The 21,467-nt window shown below is 45.1% G+C and overlaps 1 protein-coding gene across 1 annotated transcript in view; it reads right to left on the bottom strand.

The window, feature by feature from the left end:
• CDH3 (cadherin 3) overlaps positions 1 to 21,467 on the bottom strand; it is a 39,618-nt gene that overhangs the window by 3,449 nt on the left and 14,702 nt on the right. The window contains exons 3-13 of the mRNA XM_039852013.1: positions 13,724 to 13,806; positions 12,444 to 12,569; positions 12,038 to 12,193; positions 11,801 to 11,945; positions 10,475 to 10,650; positions 9,706 to 9,834; positions 8,650 to 8,835; positions 6,749 to 6,990; positions 6,209 to 6,354; positions 5,187 to 5,411; positions 2,033 to 2,239 (exon numbers count right to left, since the gene is read on the bottom strand). Coding sequence (XP_039707947.1) covers positions 2,033 to 2,239; positions 5,187 to 5,411; positions 6,209 to 6,354; positions 6,749 to 6,990; positions 8,650 to 8,835; positions 9,706 to 9,834; positions 10,475 to 10,650; positions 11,801 to 11,945; positions 12,038 to 12,193; positions 12,444 to 12,569; positions 13,724 to 13,806 — 1,821 coding nt within the window. The remainder of the gene's footprint in view (positions 1 to 2,032; positions 2,240 to 5,186; positions 5,412 to 6,208; positions 6,355 to 6,748; positions 6,991 to 8,649; positions 8,836 to 9,705; positions 9,835 to 10,474; positions 10,651 to 11,800; positions 11,946 to 12,037; positions 12,194 to 12,443; positions 12,570 to 13,723; positions 13,807 to 21,467) is intronic.

Here is a 21,467-nt window from a genome sequence, read left to right as displayed (position 1 = left end):
GCTCTCAGCCTTCAGGTCTCGGCTGAAGGTCACCTTGTAACACTACTCTGACTTCATTCCCCGTCTACAGTTCTATTATCATTTGTCAGTCTTGCTGTGTTGATGGGTACTGGTCCTGAGGAAAATCCTTCTTTGTGGGGATGGAACTCTTGCAGCAGATGTTACTTTTCAAAAGGACTCTTTTTCTGTCCCCAGGTGTCCCCTAAATTATCCACTTTAAGTTAAATGCAAGACAGCGCAACTTTGATATGGTGTGTTAATTTGAACTTAGGTGCAAGTGTTATGTTGGAATTTTAAGAGGGACTGGCTTTTAGTGATATGGTTTAGACATGGGGGAGACTGGCTAACTAATGCCTGGCTGCTCTCCCTGACAGCCATGACTACCCGCTGTTAATCCCATAGGAAGAGGGTACTCCCTGGCTCGCTCTCTGTGGCTGTTCGCTATTTTCACCTGCTGATGGAACTGCTGTCTCTCTTTGGCCAGACAAAACAGGTCTAGCCTTCTTTGGGAGTCCATGGGTTCTCAGGATGTGCACCTCATGTCAGCTAGACTGTGACCTTTCCCTTTCTTTTCCTATCCACTGGGTCTGGGGAAAGGCAGGAGGTGAACTGGACTGCTCGTCTGCACCCAAAGCTTACGTGTCTAACTGCCTACTGATATCTCCAGTTGAACTGGCCTGGCAAATCTCCTCCCATGGTTCTCCACAAACTAGTTAATGGAAACTCCATGTGTCTACTCGTTCAGGCCTTAGACTCATCAGTGGCTCTTTTCCACATACCACATATTAAGTGATATGGATGAGCTGACTCTACCCTGAAATATGACATATGACCACCTCTCACCACATCAACTGCCATCCTGGTCTGAGCCACCAATCCCTCCCCGCCGCCCCGCAGATTACGCAATAGCTCCTCAATGGTCTCCCTGCCTCCATTCTTGTCTGTTCAGTACTATTGTACTATTCAGGAGGAATCCTTTATAATTCGAGTCAAATCATATCACTCCTCTGCTTCAGGCCTTTTCTGATGACTTTCCAGTTCACCTGGACCCCTTACAAGAGCCTAAAGGCCCACACGATGCTCCACTACACCCATCGCCTCTCTGACCCCATCCTTACTCTTCTCTCTCTTGCTTTTGGTACTCCAGTCATTCCTGTTTCCACACACCGAGCTGTGCTGCCTTGGGGCCTCTGCACTTGTTCCCTAGATATCTGCTGACTTGGTTCCTCACCTCTTTCAGGTCTTTGCTTGCATATTCCCTTCTCATTAAGGCCTTTCCTGCCCACGCTATTTAAAATTGTAGACCTCCTCCTATCCATTTTCTTTTTCCCCATATCAGCACATATTCCTCTGCCAGATTTCTTGGTGTCTGCTTCCTGCACTAGAAAGCAAGCTCTGTGAGGGCAGGCACTGGTCTGCTTTGTTAAGTGCCGCACCCCCAGGGTCTAAGAGAGTGATGGGTGCACAGCAAGCTGATTAATTAAATAGCTGATTGAAGGTGTGTTTTCTGCATAAGGACTAATTTAAAGAGTGGAAAAAGCAAATGTGATAGGTTCAACTTTTAGAGCAAAGAAGTTTTTTAACTAAACACTCCTAACCACTAACCCAGGGATGCAAATTCTAGCATACATCAGGACCCTCTGGAGGGCTGTAAAAACCCAGATTACTGGGTCTTCCCCACAAGTGTCTGAATCAGGAGGTCTGGAGTGAGGTCTGAGAATTGATCCTTCTAAAGAATTCCTAGTAATATTACTGCTTTTGGTTTGGACAATACTTTCAAAATCACTGCTCTCTAGCCTCTAGATGACAGAATGGCAGGACCAAGTCTATTTGCTCACCACTCTATCCCCAAAGCCTGGCACATTCCAGAAGCTCCATAAATACCTATTAACTAAATGCCTATTAAATTCTGGAATTAAGAATTTAAAAAACAGACGGGCAATGATAGGGGCCCGTTAGTCTCATAAGTTCAGAGTGAAATCAGGTCTTCTTACTACCCCATCCTTAGAGAGGGCAGGGTGCCAGTACTCACGCAACAGAGCCAGGATGGCCCCCAAGATGGGGAGGAGGAAACCCCCTTTCCAAGGTTTGGGGCAGGTCACCACATGGCCATGGCAGTCACACACAGAGGCCTTGATCACCGTCAGCTGTTCCTTGTTGCCATGGTCGGACAGAGAAAGGTGCACGTCATATGTGTCTTGCTTCAGGAACTTCTTCAGTGACAAGGCCACTGTGTCTCCTGGAGTGGACAAATAATTTATTCACCTTAGGGGACCACAAATAGTGAGAACTGAGCCTATCATGATGGAGGTGTGAGGGGACAGCTTCTACATCTGGGTGACAGGGAGAAATATCCCAAAAGCGCATTTATATCAAGTGTTAAAAACTGGTATTTGGCCAAAGTCAAATTCACCATCATCAAAAAGATGATTGGAGTAGAAAAATAAACTCGTCATCTTATTTTTTTTAAATCAATAATCACAGCAGTTTTAAAATATGAAGTTTTACCAAAAAAATTATGTCATGCAAGGTTAATAATTTCTTAGCACCATTAGCTGCTAGATTGTTCTTTGCCTTGAAAATAATATTATTCCTCCTAAGGAATATCTAACCCAATATTTTAATGTTCACGTTAATTGGCCATCTGTTTTCCTATTTGGATGTTCATTACCATTTACTATTGTAGCATTTTGCTCTTGCAATAGTAAGTATCAAGGATGCTGGAAATGAGGCTGATACGGGCATTGGGATAACTGGCCTTCAGAAGCCCAAGGTGAGTGACAGGTTAACTAAACAGAAACCAAGCCTCAGTGTGACCTGAACAATAAGTACCATTCTGGGGAGACTGCGTGGCAATCCTAGAGTGGGGAGTAAAACTATGTTTCTGGGTGAGGAATATAGGGTCAGGGGCCTCTTTGAAGAAAGGCCTTCGGTTTAGACCCAAGTTTCTCAAGGAGGGAGCTATTAGCTTGGGTGGAACTATTTTCATCATGCAAGACTTCCCCAAGTATTACAGATCCTCACTACTAAATGTCAGTGGTGTTCCTCAATCACTGGGGCAATCGAAACTACGCCCCACTTCTAGCTCATCCACCCTCAGGCTTGTTGTCCTTTTCAGCACCAGCATCAAGCCATTTTCAGTTCAAAGGTTCTGCACCCCACTGGGCCCCTCTCAGCAAAAAGGCCAGAAGGGAGAACTCGCTGTTCCCATTCGGCACCAGCAGGCAGAGTTCTGTAGGCTGAATGTTTGGTCTACTGTGTGGAGACGCTGATGTGGGATATTTCACCAAAACATCCCTATCATCATCTTGTTCTCACACTGGAGGGCTGATTTTTCAGTTGATGATGATGGTGGTGGTGCTGGTGGCAGTGGTGACTAACTAGACTGACACGTAGTATATTCCAAGCCCTACTCTAATCCTCACTACAACTTGAAAGGGCAGGTTTTCTGTTTTCTTAATTTTTCAAATGCAGAAACTGAAGCTTATGAAGGACAAGTAACCAGACTGAGGTCACATGGGGTACAGTTTCGATTAATTCTCCTGACAACAGGGACAAGGTCGTGTCAAAAAACTAAATTAAAACCAAGAACCGGGTGTCAATACTATTATCAGGTGCTGGTGCCATTGGGCTTTCGCCATGCTGCTCACACCTGACAGAGCCAGATCTGACTGTTGCTGGGAAACAGTGGTGGTAAAGACAGCCGCTTGCATCTACTGAACTGACATAGCAGATAAGATGCTTTTCACGTTAATCTTCATAGTAACTGTGGAAGTAGGTACAACTATTGGCACCATTCTACAGAAAAGGAAACTGAGGGACAGTGAGGCTCAGTAACTTGCCCACAATCACAAAGCTAGTAAATGAAGGAGTCAGGTCTTGAACCAAGGCATTCTGACTCCAGAGTCCACACTCTATACACCACATGGTCAGGGAGGGAAAAAATGACTTCTAGGCCACAAGGGGGTGACAGGAGACCAATGTGGGCTCCCCAAAGGAAAGGTGCTGGATATATACACCCAAATCACAGGAATCATAAAACTGAGCCAATGTAGGTGTCTGAAGCGGGTCGGGAAGTCCTTCCTGGGTGGGCTCAGCGGCACTAATGGATGCTGGGCATTTAGTTTTTGGGGACAGAACCTAAATGTACTGGTTCCCCACTTCTCTCCTGGGGGACCCTAGTCACAAGAGGAAGAGGGGAGCATTTTAAAGTAGAGCGATGCAGTGTTTCTCTAGAGATCTTGTTGGCACTTGGGGCCAGATCCACCTTTCTCATGCACCCTAGTTCATGACACTCCTTCCAGGTCTGTGACAACCGAAAAACCACTGAAGGCTGAGGAGCTCCAGAGGGATCGGAAAGAGAAAGGACAGAGGCAGATGGGAGCAGGGGTGGGGGCCCAGGTGCTTTGACTTCACCCGCCACCGCTTACTCACTATACCCTCAGGCACGCGATTTAACCTCTCCCGGCCTCACTCTCATAAACAGGGATAAACAATACTGACCACAGAGGGTGCTAAAAAGATTAAATAAGGGGGAGAAAAGCATCTTGCAAATCACCAGGATTCAATAAAGGGTAGGCAGCAGAGCATCATAGTAAATCAGACTCCCTGGATTTCAATCCTGGTGCCATGATCTTCTAGCCATAGAACCTCTGGCAAGGTATTTATACTTTGCAAGCTTTGATCTCCTCATTTGTAAAGTGGGAGTGCACATATGTATATGTGATAATAGTACCTTCTTCATAGGACTGTTGTGAGGATTAAGAAATCTAACCCACATAAAGCATCTGAAGTGGTGTCTATCTAGCACAGAGTAAGCATGGTCAGTGTATGTCAGCTATTATCACTGTGCTGGAGTCCTCGTTATGTGAAATGGAGTCGGTCTCTCTCTCTCTCTCTCTCCTCTCTCTCTCCTCTCTCCTCTCCCTCTCTCTCCCTCCTCTCCCTCTCTCCTCTCTCTCTCTCTCTCTCGGCCTGTTTTTCCATCTGTACAAGAAGGCAGCTGGGCTAGAAATGGTCTTTAAGGGCTCCTGGGGAATTCTAAAGGCTTATGCTTGATTAATAATTAGCATTTGATTAATGTTTTTGAGGAGACCATTACCTCTGTGACCCACAAGATCCTGAGCTGGGCATGTGTGCAGGGTCCTGGTATGGGGCAAGCACCCACCTGCCACACCATTCGTTACCTTGCTCATTGACCTCTGCCGTCCAGTAGATGTCTGAGTCGTGTGTGAGCTGGGCCTGGAAAGGGGAGGTGTTGGGGGACAGGTCCTTGTCTGTGATGTTCAGCACTTGGGGCACAGGGCTTTGGTTGCAGACGGTGATCTGACGGGGCTCGGGGACCGGGCCATGGTCGTTGACGTCCTTAAGTGTCAGCAGGAGGGTCCCCGTGCCAGTGGCGGGAGGGCTCCCTGTTCATAATTATACATATGACCCTTTTTCAGCATCTGCCTTGGTTGGATTGATGAATTGATGTTAAGCTCCCCTATGTCCTATCCCATCAGCCTCAGGGACTGCCCAGCTATAACCTCTCAAGACTCTCCATGCCTTAGCTTCACTATAGATCAAACCACTGATAGCGAACACATGGCAATCACGCTAGCATTCTCATTTTTTGTCCATAGCAGACATAACTAACTGGTCAGGATGTAGTTGTGCCACTTCATCCAGACAGCCACTAACAATCTACCACAAGGCAAAACTTACTGGCCACCTCAGGGCTAATGCAGCGTTTGCCAATCAGCTTCAGGGCAGCTTTCCTTCACAGCCCTGTGGTCACCTCTTACCTGCCTCCAGGCCTTTGTTCACTCCGTGTCAAGCAGAGATGGCAAGCGCATAACTCCCAGTCCTGCCATGGTGTGACACCACTAACCAAGCATGGTGCTTTATAAGCAGCCCCTCTCAACCGAGGGGAAACTGACAGGCCAATTCAGGGCTCACTGAACCACAGACAGGCTTAAAGAAGGCTTCAAGGTATCTCCTGACTCCTGGGATTTAGAGAAACTGGAATCATGGCCAGCCACCCCAGGACCAGAATTTATAATCTTCCCCTAAAAGGCCCCTAACAACCCTCCAGATTGGTTTGCCAACACCCCCAACTCACCCCTACCCCACGCACATATCATACTCTGCCCGTGGAGGGGACATGCTGTGTTATGTGACCTGGGAACTGAAGGGCCCCATGTGGAGAGGCTAGGAGGAAGCTCACCATCATCCGCGGCCAAGACTGTGACTTCGTAGATGTTGTTCCTCACAAACCGCTCATCCTCACGGTCCAAAATCCCTGCAGCAGTGACCTGCCCACTGTCTGCATCCATCGCTAGCCACCCGGCTGGGTCTCTCAGGATGTGGTAGCTACAGCAGAAAAGTTGAGGAGTCATACCCAGAATACTTAGAATTCTGTTGTTGTCATTCAGAGCCTCCTTATGTCAACTGGCAGACGGTGTCATGGGACTAGGGGCTCCTAAGCTGGATCATGTGGAAAACACATCTTACCCCTAAATAGGAACCTGAGCAGCAGGTGGGGAGCCAGCAGGGAGCGGTGAGAGGGAGTGGAAGTACCTGCCCCCGAATCCCTGCTCAGAGTCTTCGGTCTTGGGGAGGGTAGGGAAGGGGCGACCTTGTGTGGGGGAATGTTCAATATATTTTACAATCTTTATAATTAGAACAAATACCAGCCATACATAATAAACAACCCGTCCGACAGTACCGGTGCATTGGGCTGGATCTGAGCTCAGCTCCTGTGTACCTGATCTTCTGACTCCCTTTGTCAGGGTCCTGTGCAGTGTAGGTGCAGACAGGCTCCCCGACAGAGATGCCCTCCTGGACTTCGATGACTTTGGAGGGTGGGATGAACACAGGTGCCTCATTCACATCTTCTACATGGACCACTACGGTGGCCGTGGACGTTGGAAGCTTCACCATTAAGGGAGCCTCATTGGTCACTTCAACGTACAGGGTGTGCTGGTTTTTGGCTTCAAAATCCAAGCCCTAGAAGAGGAAAAAGGAGCCACCATTTTGTGAGGAGGCCCCACGCAGTGCTGTGACATCAGAAGGAAGGGCCTACAGTGAGGAGGGTTCAAGTTTCCCACTAGCAACAATGCTGCCCCTTCCTGTCCCATAAAGCCTCCTGTGTTTCCTGAGTGGACACTCAGTGGGACCACTCAGACCACCCCCCCACCTCACAACTAAACTAGTAAGCCCCAAAGGCAACTAAACTAGTAAGCCCTAGAACTGGTTCCCAGTCGAATGGTGATGCCCCCGGGAGTGCTGTAAAAACTGGAGGCATTTCTAGTTGTCATAATGATTGAGGATACCACTGACATTTACAGGTTGGGGAAGGGACACAAAGAACTGTCCCGTATCCCATGTGACTTGCCAATATCCCCTGAGATATTCATGTCCTCATGGGTGTGAAATATCTGTTTATATTTATAGTCTAGAACAGGAGTTCCCAATCCCCAGGCTGCAGACTGGTACCGGTCCATGGCCTATTAGGATCAGGATGCACAGCAGGAAGTGAGCAGAGGGCGAGAGCGAAGCTTCATCGGTATTTGCAGCCGCTCCCCAGCGCTAGCATCACCGCCTCAGCCCCACCTCAGATCATCAGGCGTTAGATTATCATAGGAGAACCGGTACTTGATGCCAAAAAAACTTGGGGACTCCTGGTCTAGAACATGTTTTACATAAAAAACAAGTTTTCAGTGTGGTTTTCATATATACTAAATTTTCTAGGAATGGAACTTCTAAGGGGAGCTTGTAATGTGATTTGTTCGGGCCCTTCCCAAGACTTGTTTATTTGTTGTTCTGGAAAAACTTCAATACCACGTGTGGTAAGAGTCGCCAGAGTGACAAATAGTATCCACTACATTTGGATGATTCCACAAAGATGTGCAAGTAACTGATCACTTCATTAGGTTCTCTAGTGTTAGATGCCCCAAAATTTACATATAATTTTTTTAATAATAACTTTTCCAGTAAAATTCTCTCTTATTTTAGTTAGAGAATTCTATTTTTCTAGACAGGTAAGTTAAATTATAAATGAAATTAATATCACGATGTAAAAGGGGCATTACAAAGTTTCTGTTTCAAAAAGAGGATAGTCTTTAAAGTATTATATAAAACACTGCTCCTCAAACTGGGCCATTCTTCGTAATAAACCAGGAAGTAAAATAAATCAAAAGAAAGGTTAGTCTCATCTTTCTGAAGCATCGATTTTAGTCAAGGACTTTTTGAAAGGCAAGGGTATGGCTAACTCCTAAGTAATTTTACTATCCAAACACCTAGATATGGATTAAATGCAAAATTAGCAAGAAATCTAATAAAACAGAGACCCTCTTTGTGAAAAGACTGATTGGGGGCAGCCACTGGACACTGAGATCTGGGAGGCGGGGCTCCACTGACCTGCTTCGATTAGATCAGTGGCTCTTACCTGTTTTATGAATCGGATCCCTGGGTGAGATTTAGTTTGAACAAAGGAATTCCACAACACAAGAGGGATGGGAAAGTGTTGGAAGCCACTGGCCTGGTGCACTCTCTGGTAAATGGCCCAAGGTATGTGTCCCAAGGCGGGTGGTACCTCCTTGTGCTGAAGGCTGTAGACCTGACTATTCCCGAAGTGGCCCTCATCTAAAGCCCAAACTGACTCACCTTTTTGGTTGTCAGGACACCCTGGTTGCTCTCAGGGTGGGTGGTAATGGTGAAATGGCCCCCGTCATCACCCTCCAAGATGCGGTAGGCAGCGTGCCATGCTGGTGAGTTGGGAGCATCCAGATCAGTCACTGTCAGCCTCTGTACCTCGTGGCCCACCGCATTCTCAGGCACACGGGCCTCGTACTGTCAGCGTGGGAAGGACAGCATAGTCAGAGCAGAGAGACTGACCACCCTGCGAGACTGCTTCACTCTTCACCGGCTGTGAATCCTCCATCCAACTCTAGGAAAGCCTTATGCCTCCTACACTGTCTGAAACTGTCTAACTCAATTATCAGGGTTTCAAGCACACACAGCAGAGTCAGCCTCCCAGCTGCTAGGACAGACCACAGCAATCTTGGGCCTGCCCTCCTACATCTAGTGGCGTAATGCTCCAGGTATCTCACTGGTCTAGGGTGCCCAAACCCCCGCCATGTATAGCCACAGATCTAGTTGAGATCAGAAAGGTGTAAAGAAGGTGGCAAGATGAGATAGGTGCCTGATTGCTCTGGGGCACTGACCAGAAACTTTATTAGAAGTTCTGGAACAGAGAGCACAGACTGGGAAATCAGCCACTCAGAACAAATTTTCATCGGGCCTAAACAATGTTCAGCAGTCAGAGTTGCCTAAAGATAGGAGGGTAAATGTCTTCTTGACTGGCACTGAGTCCTCTGTCACTGGAGGTGTACAAGCACCCAATGTGGGAAGGACGGCAGGCATAGGTGCAAGGCAAATGCGTTTTCTTATCATCAAAGATTTTCGTATCGAGCACTTGTTATGTACTGGAGATTGTGTTACACAGATTACTTCATTTTAAACTCAGAATAATGCAGCAGGTATTATCATTATCCCCATTATCCCAGATTAGGAAATGGGGCACAGAGAGGTTAGGTAGTTTGCGTAAGGTCACATAATTAGTAAGTGGTGGGACTGGGAAGTGAAGCAATGTAGGCTGGTTCTGGAGTTTCATTAGTCCTTTATCATCTGATGAGGGAAGGAGGAAGGAAGGGGCATTACCTTTTGGGGATCAAACACGGGAGCATTGTCATTGGCATCAAGGATTTCCACCATGGCCACTGCCGTGGTGGCAGAGCCATCCCCATCCATGTCCGTAGCCTGGATGGTCAGTGTGTACTCAGGGACTCTCTGGGGAGAAAAGAAGGGTGGAAGGCCACTATGAGTTCATTCTGAGGGTTTCTCAGCTGGGGCTCCTGGAGGCACAGCCTTGGGAGAATGTGGAAGGGGGGGGAATGTTTCTTCTCTCAATGTTCTCTTGACTCCTCAACCCACGGCTCGCCCAACTGCCCAAAAGAACAGAAGCAAAAGGTGAAGGGGGAGGGGAACTGCAGGTCAGACAGTATTCCTGGCCCTGTTGGATGTGCGGCCTGTGCACTGACCCTGGGCAGATACAGAATGGGCGCTTTGAGCAGGGATTTGGTCAAGGTATTAATTAGGAAATAAGAGGCAACTCCCAATATCCATGGAGCTAATTCTACTTTGTGGTCCACAAGGGACAAATCTGGGCCATGTGCATGCTAAGTGAGCCGTTCCGAGAGGAAATGAGAAAATATCAAACGTCTGCATTTTACAGCTGCCTCTTTAGCCTTAATGAGATTGTTTGGCCGCACGCCATCGGCCCAAGGGAGGTGAGGGACACCAACCCAGGAACATACCAGCAGCCACTGTTAGCTGACTTAGATACCCACTGCTCTGCCTTGGGCTTTGGGTGTCAGGGCCCAGCCTGGGCAAGCCTAGGTAGGCAGCACTTTCCCTAAGGGCCACTTACCTCCCGGTCCAGGCCACTGGAGATGACACTGATGGTGCCTGTGCTTCGGTGGACAGTGAACATGAGGTCGTGAGGGTCCTTTGGCTCTTGGCTATGGATGGAGTAAGCAATCACCCCATTGTAGGTGTTAATAGCATCATCCTCATCCGTGGCTGTCACCTGCATCACAGAAGTGCCTGGAGGGAGAAGAGATGAGTGAGACCCCTTCCCTCCCAGCTCCAATTCCAACCTTGCCCACTTCTGAGCTCTGAGCGACTCCAACCTGCTCATCGGCTTGGACCCATCTTCCACTTTGTGATGGTGCCCATTTTCCCTTCTTTGAGACATAATCCTCATAATTTTAGGCTGAGCATAGGCTCACCTGGAACAAAGACTATTTCCCATCCCTTCTTGCAGCTAGCTATGGCCATCACACTACATCCTGACGAATGGGATATGTGACTTTAGGGGAAGTGTTTCTCTGAGTAGAGGGCTTAACTTCCCCCACTCTTTCCCTTTTCCTACATGTAATGGCTGGAGCTCCAGCAGCAACATGAGGTAATCTTGAGAACCAAGTTAGAAGAGCGGAGCAACGAGATAGAAGGAGTCTAGGTCGCCAACACTTGAGTCTAATCAATTCCTACTTCTCTGTACATCTTGTCTACATCTCAGAGGGAAAGGAAAAAGAGGACCCCTTCCCATCAGCACCTGTTTGAGATCATTAATACTTACCTATTTTCCTAGTGTTCTGCTGGCCCTTCCCATCCTCTTCTCCAGTCCTCGCAATTTATTTTCCACTCATCATAAACCATTTTCCGATACCTCCCCCCTCTGCTGCTTTCCTTGCAGCTGCCATTTCCCAAAGAACCTTGTGTCAGGTGCTTCATATTACATAATTACATAACAGTATATGTTATTTCTAATCTTCACAATTGTTTAAGGTTGATATTATTGCCATTTCCAGATGTGAGCAGTGAGGCTCAGAGGTCAAGAACTTGCCCAGGGTCACAATAGGTAAAGAGGGAAAATCAAGATTCAAATCTAGGTCTCCAACTAGTGGTTCCAAAACCTGGCTGATCATCTGAGTTTCTGGGAAATTTTCAAATATACAGATTCCAGAGCTCTACTCCAGATCATTCTTACTCAGGGATCTTGGGATGAAGTGGGGGAATCTGGATTTTAAAGAAGAGCCCAGGTGATCCATTGCACAGACAAGGAGGTTAGGTGTGGAGGGCTCTTCCAGCTTTTAAGGGTCTAGGCTGACTCCCAGATGGTTCTAGAAGTTGACCCAAGGCCAGGTCTGGGCCCAGCAGACCTTCATAGCTATACTCTCCCCAGTCCTCTTACCGGGTACTACCCCCTCCAAGACACTCCCTCTGAAGATATCCTGGGTGAACTTGGGCTTGTGGTCATTCTGGTCTGTCACGATGATGGAGATGTTCATGGGCTCTTCCACTGAGGCGCCGTTCTCTGACACAGCGTGGCCAAAGAGCTGTGGGTACACAGGTCTGGAATCAGCCTTGCGCTACCTTCCCCACCAGGCCCTGGGGCCCTGCTTCTCTTTGGATGCTAAAGGTTACATGCCTCGTACTTGGCAATCTTCTCCCGGTCCAGTGGCTTATTCACTAACAACCAGCCTGTTTCCTTCTCTATGGTGAAGACACCCTCAGGGGGGCTGTCTGCCCCAGGCCCCGTGATGCTGTAGAAAATCTTGGTGCCTCTGTCCTTATTAGATTTGAGCTGGAAGTGAAAGGAAATAGCAGTTGACAAGTGACAAATACCTCATGACTGCAGCAAAGACCACCCTCCCCCGCCCCCCGCCCATGGGGAAGGGTGGAGAGGCACTCGCTGCCTTATCGGAAGCTGCTTCCATGACAGAGGCTTTCCTCTGCAGGTCCCAGTGCTCAGTAGCAAGAAACCTCAAATTCAGGTCTTTAGGTGAGGGTTCCTGTAGCCACCAACGACTCCCAGTGAGAAGACAAACTCATACCTGATTCAGCTTCTGGGGGAAGGGACCTTTGCCATTCTCAGGGATAGATATCGGTGGGACTACCCATTCTCTCTTGCGTCTTCGTAAGATACGTTTGGATGGGGAGATCTTCAATGCCTTCCTTTCCTGCAAAGTGAGAAGACCTCTTAACCAAGATAAGCCAACATCTGGAACACACCCAACATCCTCTCACCTACAGGAGTTAAGGGTGAGGAGAGACCTAGATGGGTCAATTGCAAAAGAAAACTTGGAATAATCTAAGCGTTCACTTAGGAGGCCCAATTAAATATTTTACAGTACATCCATCTAGTGGAATACTATGTAGCTCTACAAGGGAGGAATAAGAAAGCTCTCTATGTTCTGACATGGAAAGACCTCTGACATTTACTGTTGAATGAAAATAACAAGGTACGGAACAGTTTAATACAGTTTAGCATTTTATTTTACAAACACCTGCATAGTGTTTAATATATGTCAGCCACTGTTCCATATTTTGTGTAAAAAGATGGGCAAATAAGACCATATATTCGTATTTGCTCAAACATACACAAAGTCTGGGGGGAATACAGAAGAAATTAATAACAACGATTATTTGTGGGAAGAGGATAGGAGTGTACTGATATATTTGGGTGCAAAAAGAAGGTGCACATGTGTGAATAATATGTTAGCTTTTGCATGAGTCTTTTATAGCTGTATATATATATATATGATATATAACATATAAAATATAAATACATAACACATATATATAATTAAATTCCAGAAGGAAAGAAACTAGTTAAACAGTGGTTACTGGTGTCTTCTCTTGGAGTAGAGAGGACACTGGGCAGATGGAGAGAAATAAGGGGAGGCTAGTCATTGTAAAACTTTTCAATATTTTTTTAGTTTTAAACCATATAGATATTAGCTATTCAAAAAATTTAAAGAAACAGAGATGCATGGTCAAGTGCCTCAGGTCTCTTCCCACAGGCTCATGGGACTGGCAGTCCTGTGTTGGAATTCCCTTCACTTGGGGTTTATCCAGATGATATGGGAAAGATGAGGGAATCCAAGGGACAAGGGCATTGGCCATTCGTTATTCACAAGGCAGCTCTCTGCCGCCCCTAGTGGGCAGATGCAAGCACCACACTGTTTAGATCAGTACCCACGCCCACAGCTGTGGGCAACTGAGAGCTAACTCTACCTCCTCTGAAGGGATAAGGTGGCTCACATTGGCAATATGGGCATGCATGAGGAACATCTTTCTTCCATCCTGCAAGTGGACATGATTCTGTCATTACCTGGACTGTTCTGTCGTTCAGCACAGTGAAGTCATCTTCAGGGCTAAGCAGGGCTGACTCTTGCCCAGGGTAGCCCTTGAAAACTAGTGTGGGGAAGGGAGAAAGAGAGTATTAGTAAGAAAGGGCTTCTGGAAGGTACCCTAGAGGAGATAAGACCTGACAATAGCCCCAACCGGATCAAGGCCACTGCAGGAGGAGACATGGCCATGGCTTACTTCTTCTGAGCAGTAGTGCGACCAAATACAAGTTTCAGATGGAGCTTCCAAGTTTGGCCTCTAAAGGGCGGCCCACTTTGTAGACAGTTTGTGAATCAAACTCCTTTCTTTCTTTGCCAAGTCAGAAAACTAAGATAGACGTTGAGTGACATTAGCCCCCAGGGGCCTCATGAGACATAGGGGTGACCCAAGGTCACAGCCGGAGGCAGAAAATTTTCAACATTTCTAAAAGCCATGAGTCTACCTACATGTAATATGCATCCTGCTACACCGTCACCCATACAGGTTACTCTGGACAACCTCTGGTTGTTTGAGCTTGTCACGTTCCTTCTGAATCCCCCCTGCTTGGCCACCCGTTAATAAGCATTCTGAGTTAACAGCTACCATTCACTAAGCCAGAGACTGGGCCCACTTCATTCTTACGACTACTCTACTAAGGTTTTCAAAGACAGGAACACTGAGGCTCAGAAGCCAGGTTGGCCTGACCCCAAGGCATTCACTAAAGAGTACTCACAACCAATGTTCTTATCCTTCCTCGTGGCCAAGGCATGAAATCAGGGAACCTGCCAGGGACCATACCTGGGTCTATCAGCACCACGCTTTGACCCAGTGGTTCCCTTCATGCTGGCCCAGACACCAGAGCTCATCATTTTTCCAGGCTGCGGCACAACCAGGACCACCAGGACAGTGCTGTGCCATGAAAATATCAAGGGAAAGTCTTCCAAGTATTCTTTTTTGAAAAACTGTCCTTTAGTTTCAGATAATAATGATGATTGTTTTTAAAAAATCCTTCCTCAGTATAAGATCGGATAGCAGATGAGGTTTTTTCCTTAACTATATATAAAAGTAATGTGAACATTAAAGTATTCAAACAATATATGAGTATAATATTTAAAAAGTAGAATTCCAAAGGATTAATATCCTGAATATATAAAAAACTCCTAAAATTCAACAACAAAATCAAACCAATTTAAAAAGGGGTGCATATTTGCAAAGGACTTGAAAGGACATTTCTCAAAGATATACAATGGGCCGATAAGCATCTGAAAAGATGTTCAATATCATTAGCAAATCAAAATCACAATGAGATAACACTTCACACCCACTAGGATGGCTATTTAAAAAACCCCACGCAAAGGAAAAATAATTAACGTTGGCAAGATGTGAAGAAATTGGAACCCTCATGCACTGGGAATGTGAAATGGTACAGCGGCTGTGAAAAGTTTGAAGGTTTCTCAAAAGGTAAACAAAGGATTATCATAGGATCCAGAAATTTCACTTCTAGGTATATAGCCAAATAACTGAAAACAGATACTGTACACAAGTTTTCATAGCATTATTATTCACAATAGCCAAAAGGTAGAAACCCAAGTGTCCATCAAGGGATGAATAAACAAAATGTGGTCTATACACACAATGGTATATTTATTCAGTTTTTAAAAAGGAATAAAGTTTTGACACATAGATAGATAAACCTTGACAACATTATGCTAGGTGAAATGAGCCAGTCACGAAAGGACAAATACTGCATGATTCCACTTATATGAGGTACCTAAAGTAGTGAAATTAATAGACAGAAAGTAAAATAGAAGTTACCAGGGGGTGAGGGAAATGGGGAGTTATTGTTTAATAGGTACAGAGTTCTGTATGGGATGATGAAAAAGTTCTGGAGATGGAATAGTGGTGATGGTTGCACAACATTATGTATTTAATACCACTGAATTGTTTACTTTAAAATGGTTAAAATGGTCAATTTCATGTTATGCATATTTTATCTCAATAAAAAAAAATGTAGAAGTTTGATGTGGGAGTATAAAATGAGATATTTGGAGAAATTGTTAGGCAGTATTTACTGAAGCTAAATATACACATTCCCCAAGACCCAGCAATTCCACTTTGAGGTATAGACCCAACAAAAATACATAGACCAAAAGACACGTATTATAATAGTCACAGAAGCACTGTTTATATATAGCTAAAAACTGGAAACAGTCCCAATGTCCACCAAGGTAGAATAGATAGAAAACATCGTGGTATATTCACATAGTAAAGTGAATCAACTACCATGACATGTGACAACATGGATGAAACTTACAAACACATGGTTGCATAATAAAAACTAGATGCAAGAGAGAACATATGTATGATTGCAATGACACAAAGTTCAAAAACAGGCAAAATTCAGCAAGGTGAAAGAAGTTAAGACTCTAGCCATCTTTTGGGGAGAGGGGTTAGTGAATAGAAAGGGACAAAAGGGAGCTTAAAAGCATACAGAGCTGTCTTCTGCTCTCCAGAGCCCAGCGCCAGCTCCCCGGAGCCCAAGAGCTCTCGCATAAAGGCAGGATCATTTGTGGAAAGGCTGGAATGTGCCCATGAGAAAGAGAAGATGGCATAGAAACCAGAGCTGCCTCCTTGACGACATCCCCACTGGAGTCATGGGCTGTGACATGCTGGGCTAGTGGGAGGAGAGGAAAGAGGGATCTAGGCCTGATTCAGCTCCAGGGGGTCCCAGAGGTCAGCGGTATCCCCAGGGAGAACCTACCCTTTACTTCCAACACACAGCTTTATAGTCTCATCTTCTGAGGAATCTTGCTTTGCTTTAGGGCTAAAAGAACCAGGAATGACATGTGGCAAAGGTTAAATCATCTTAATATAGGGCAAGAGTTAATCTATGGAGCACTCCATGGATTATTGATCCAGCTATGCAAAATATTTAGTAGAGTTTTATAATTTTCTAGGGAAGTTTTTTTGTGATGGAGAAAAACAAAATACACAGAATGCAGAACTGCATATATAGTATATGTAATGAGGCACAGAAAAAAAAGACTGGAAGGAAATCTGCTTTCCTAATGATTGGGGTTACCAGAAATTTCTTTTTTCTTTCTTTTCCCTTTTTTTTTTTTTTTTGATAGGTCTAAGTTTTTTCTCACCATGAATCTCTTATCAGGAACTGTGACACTGCCCCCACCGCCCAAGGCTCCCTCGAACTCATATGTTGAAATCTTAACCCCTAGTACCTTAGAATGTGACTATTTGGAGATAGGGCCTTTAAAGAGATGATTAAGTTAAAAATGAGGTCAGGGTGGGCCCTAATCCAGTATAAGTAATGTCTTTATAAGTGGAGGAAATCTGGACACTGATGTTACAGAAGGAAGACTATGTAAAGACCTAGGGAGAAACTACAAACTAAGGAGAGGGGCCTTGAAAGACACCAGCTCTGCTGACACCTTGATCTTGGATTGTTAGCCTCCAGAATTGTGAGAAAATAAATTTCTGTTGTTTAAGCCCCTCAGTCCATGTTACTCTGCTACAGCAGCCATAGCAAACTAATACAATGCTCACCAATCTCAAGTCAGGAATCCCTCCCCTCATGAATTACTATCAACAGCTGACATTCATGTACTTTCTTACTTAATCTTCACCAAGCACCCTATATGAAGTTGATTTTAATACCTGTTTTCTAGATTGGGAAACTGAGAGGTCAAATGAATTAAACACCAAAGTTACATATAGCTAGGGAAATGGAAGAGCTCTAAGTGGTACCTAGGCTGTCCACAGCCTGAGTCGCTTTTTTAAACCACTATGGTTATATCGTCTTTCTGATATACCCCAGTTTTGTTTTGTTTTGTTTGTTCTCTCCGCCCCACCTCCCATGACTTGTTCTTCTCCATCTGTTGAAATAGCAGAGATTGATTTTTGGTGCCCAGTGAGGCAGTGTGATATTTGGAGAAAAGTGCTAGACTTGGGGATAATAATAGTAGCTCTTTTAGAGAGAGTTGTTGTGAGGATTAAATGAGAATAAGTATAAGGGACTGACAGAATGCATTAAGACAGAGGCCCCATTCTTATGCAGGCTCTGACATTAACCTGGTGAGTGACCCTGGGTAAAAGCATGTGAATTCTCTGGGCCCGGAATTGTTTACTGAAGCTTTAAGCTGAGGCCTGCCTTCCCTTGACTTGAAAGGAGTGAAGCATGTTATTCGAGACAGTATTCAAGAATAGTAGGACCACACATACTTTCTCTTTGATGTAATAGGAAGAATAAGAAAAGCTTAAAGGGAATACCTAAACTCACTAGGTGATTCAGTGTTGCTTAAAGCTGTGTTAAGCTTGCATGCAAAGGTCCCTTACAACTCTTTTGGTTAGAAACATCAATATGTTGATACAGAATTTGATTTATTAGGAATTTAGTTTTTCTCATTTGGAAGATGAAAATTAGACTTCACAGAGCCATCTTGAATATTGCATAAGACAGAACCCCAAAATACACATTTGTAAACCCCAGGACCATATACAGACTCTTAATACCACACAAGGAAACTGGAGTTCAGGGAAGATGCCCAAGGTCACACAGGTAGTGAGCAGACTTAGAATCCAGGGTGGTCACATTCTAAAACCAGGTTCTTCAACATAGCATTCATTTAAGAACTCATTAAATGTCTCCTACGTGCCCAACATTCTTTTAGACACTAGGGATGCAACGGGGAACAAAAGTGTCTCCCAGTACCTTTAAAGTTTTATAGGATATTGCTTCCTGTCCACAATCTGTCTAGCAAACTAACCAACAATGCATTGATTGTAATAGCAGAAGTCTAGAAAACCTAAATGTCCTTCCATACATGGTTAACTTTGTGTTATGATACCATCTATACAAGAGAACACTATGCAGCCATAAAAAGCATAAAAGATGAGGAAGCTTCTATGTATCGATATGGAAAGATCTCTAAGACATATTGTTAATTAAAAATAAAAAGATATAGACACCATAACAGCATCCACCCTCTCCTGGGGGGGTCTACTAGGTGCCTAGACGTTCTCACTGCGGCAGACGTTTGAACGCATAGGGACGGCCAGGTAGCTCTAAGCAGACGAATAAAAAAATGTGTCCATGAAAAATAAATAAATAAATAAATAAATAAATAAATAAATAAATAAAAAGATATAGAGCAATGTAGTCTCTGCTCATATGCTAACATTTGTATTTTTAAGTTGTATTTGAAAAATACCTAGTAGGCCAAAAAACTGGGCTTATGGGTGGAGAAATCAGCAGCTAAGGAACAAGGATAATTTTTAGTGTGTACCCTCCTGAATTCCGACCCACATGAATGCATTAATTATTCAAACACCAATAAAAAATTAAGTCACTTTTTCCATTCTTAAAACTGCCGTCTTCCTAAGGGAAGGTCTTCAGCCAGCAGAGGTCTGGCCTGATAAGCCTGTCCGAGATTTCCCTTAATGAGAGACTCTCCATGAGCCCTCCAGTCCTCTCCTACCAGGTCACCCAGCAGGAGGCTAATGGATTGACTCCCTTATTGCTCAGAAGCTCTAATTCCCCAAACTCTAAAAGCTGCCAGGAACCCAGAAACCCTCTTTATGCTGTCTACAAAATCTACCCACCCTCTCAGAATGCACAACGCACTTCACTACTCTGTTTGCTGGCACACTGCCATTATTGTATGGTTCCAAATATTTGCAGCACTGTATTTGGGCTGTCCATCTATTTTAGAGGAGACAGTGCCAACAATTAAGAAGCCAATAGTCATGCCTCCCACGCAGACTGCATTATTCCAGTCATACCAGAGTGCCTGACCCCATCAGCTCTAACTTGCATTCACCTGGATGCAGAATACAACCAAAGTGTATGAGTCAGACAGGCAGCAACAAGCTTCAAAAACCTGAGACACCCAGCTAAGTGTTTTCCTATCCAAATCCTCAAGAAATAACCCGCAAGGTGGACATTACCGACCCGATTCTGACAACTCAAGAAGCCAGAGGAGTTGAAGTGCCAAAAGAAGCAGCTTTGGAGAGGTAAGTATACAAGGCCCCACGAAGAGGAAGCAGCAGGACCAGATTTCAAATATTAAAGGCAGGTAAGTGATGAATACGGGATTTGGAGTCTGAAAAACTTGTGTTCAAATCTACACCGCGTGAGCATATAGAAACTGTTCCCTCATTTGGAAAATGATAATAACAATACCTACTCATAAGGTTTTTGGGAAGTTAAAAGGGATAATATTCACACAGCACCAAGCACTGTGTATGGATGGCTCAGAGTAAGCCTTCAACAAAAGGTTCTGCCTCCAAGTCTGGGCCTCTCTAGACCATACAGAAACTGTCTCCCGAAGTGGGTAAGGACTCAGCTACAGCCATATGCTTTACCTGAGGGATGAAGCACCAAAGGGAGGAATAAACAGGACCAAAGAGCATAACAGGGAGCTGGCTCAGTCTGCATTCGAAGAGGACTGTTTTGTTGGGGTACTCTGAGGTTTACTGGGGAAGGCAGGCCTCATGGACAGGACAAGCTGACCTGCCCAGGGAAGATTGTTGAGGCACCTGTAGGAACATGAGCAGTTTTCTCCACCAGCCATGAGTCACAGACTGGTAAACGGTAAACCCTGAAGCAGATCATTACAACTTCCTCCCAGAGGCTTCCTGGCACCAATGGTTTGTACCACCAGTTTCAAAATGAAATGGATCTAAAACCAGACCTCTCATCATCACTCATTCCTCTTCCACCCCACCTTCCGACACCTAGTGAAGTAAGCTGATTCCTATTCCCGACTGTGGCCTACTCCACAAGGCCACGAATTTAGGCCAAGTCATGGAGGCATGAATGGGCTTGCATCAAACTCTGGGGCAAGTTGGTAAGCTCTGATGAGCACATAGGGCAACAGTTCAGATCTTAAGGCTGGAAAACAGATCTAAACATAGCTTTTACTTCCATACCCATCTGGGGCCTTAAAGTCATTTGGCTGCTTCAGACTGTTTCTCCCACAGAGATTCTGAATCACAAAGTCAGTGAACCAGGGGGAAAAGGTAGGTATTTATACCAGTATAAGTTGATAGCTTTCAGCACCGAACCTAAATACACAATTCCTAGAATACTGTTGGGGAAGGGAGTTAGTAGCCTGAGACTGCGTCTAGAGAAGTTAATTTTTAAAACGAGAGCTCTGTGTATCTGTCCTAGATAGAAACACATCCAGTAGAACTAGGAGTCTCTGGCCCATGCTAAAAGCTCCTCTCTAAAGACCACCCTGCCAAACCTAGCTTCAGATCCCAAACTGGTACCACTATAATAAAACATGGGTAAGAGTTAAGTCCCTGGGGTACTAGAGCTGTTGCAAAAAGAAAGCCTTTTAAATAGACTTTTAAAAACTGATGGATACGGGGCTGAGAGCTCATTCCAGGCCTGCTTTTAGGTTGGAATTGCTTCAATACCTCCAAACTCTCAAGAAACACCTTGAAGGTCAGGAGCATGTCTTCTCAGCCATGATGGAGGTACTACACAGCCCCAGTGTCCAACCTTACTGCATGTTTTAGCAAAATAAAACAACCCATCTCTCTGGGGATAAATGTCTTTCGAGTGATCAATCTTAGCCAGTTTCCCTACTGATCTTTGGGCATTTTGACTAGAAGGGAAGAGTGTCTCAAAGTGCTGCCCCAAAGGGCAGTTGATGGGGGATGGGGAGAGACTGCCAAAGAAACCTCCATCAAGCCTGGTTAGGGACATAATCTAGATCATTAAGCAA

Source organism: Pteropus medius, unplaced genomic scaffold, assembly GCF_902729225.1.
Source record: "Pteropus medius unplaced genomic scaffold, Ma_sr-lr_union100, whole genome shotgun sequence".
Lineage (NCBI taxonomy): Eukaryota > Metazoa > Chordata > Mammalia > Chiroptera > Pteropodidae > Pteropus > Pteropus medius.
Note: the sequence above shows the minus strand (reverse complement) of the source record. Positions and strands in the feature narration are given on the sequence as shown.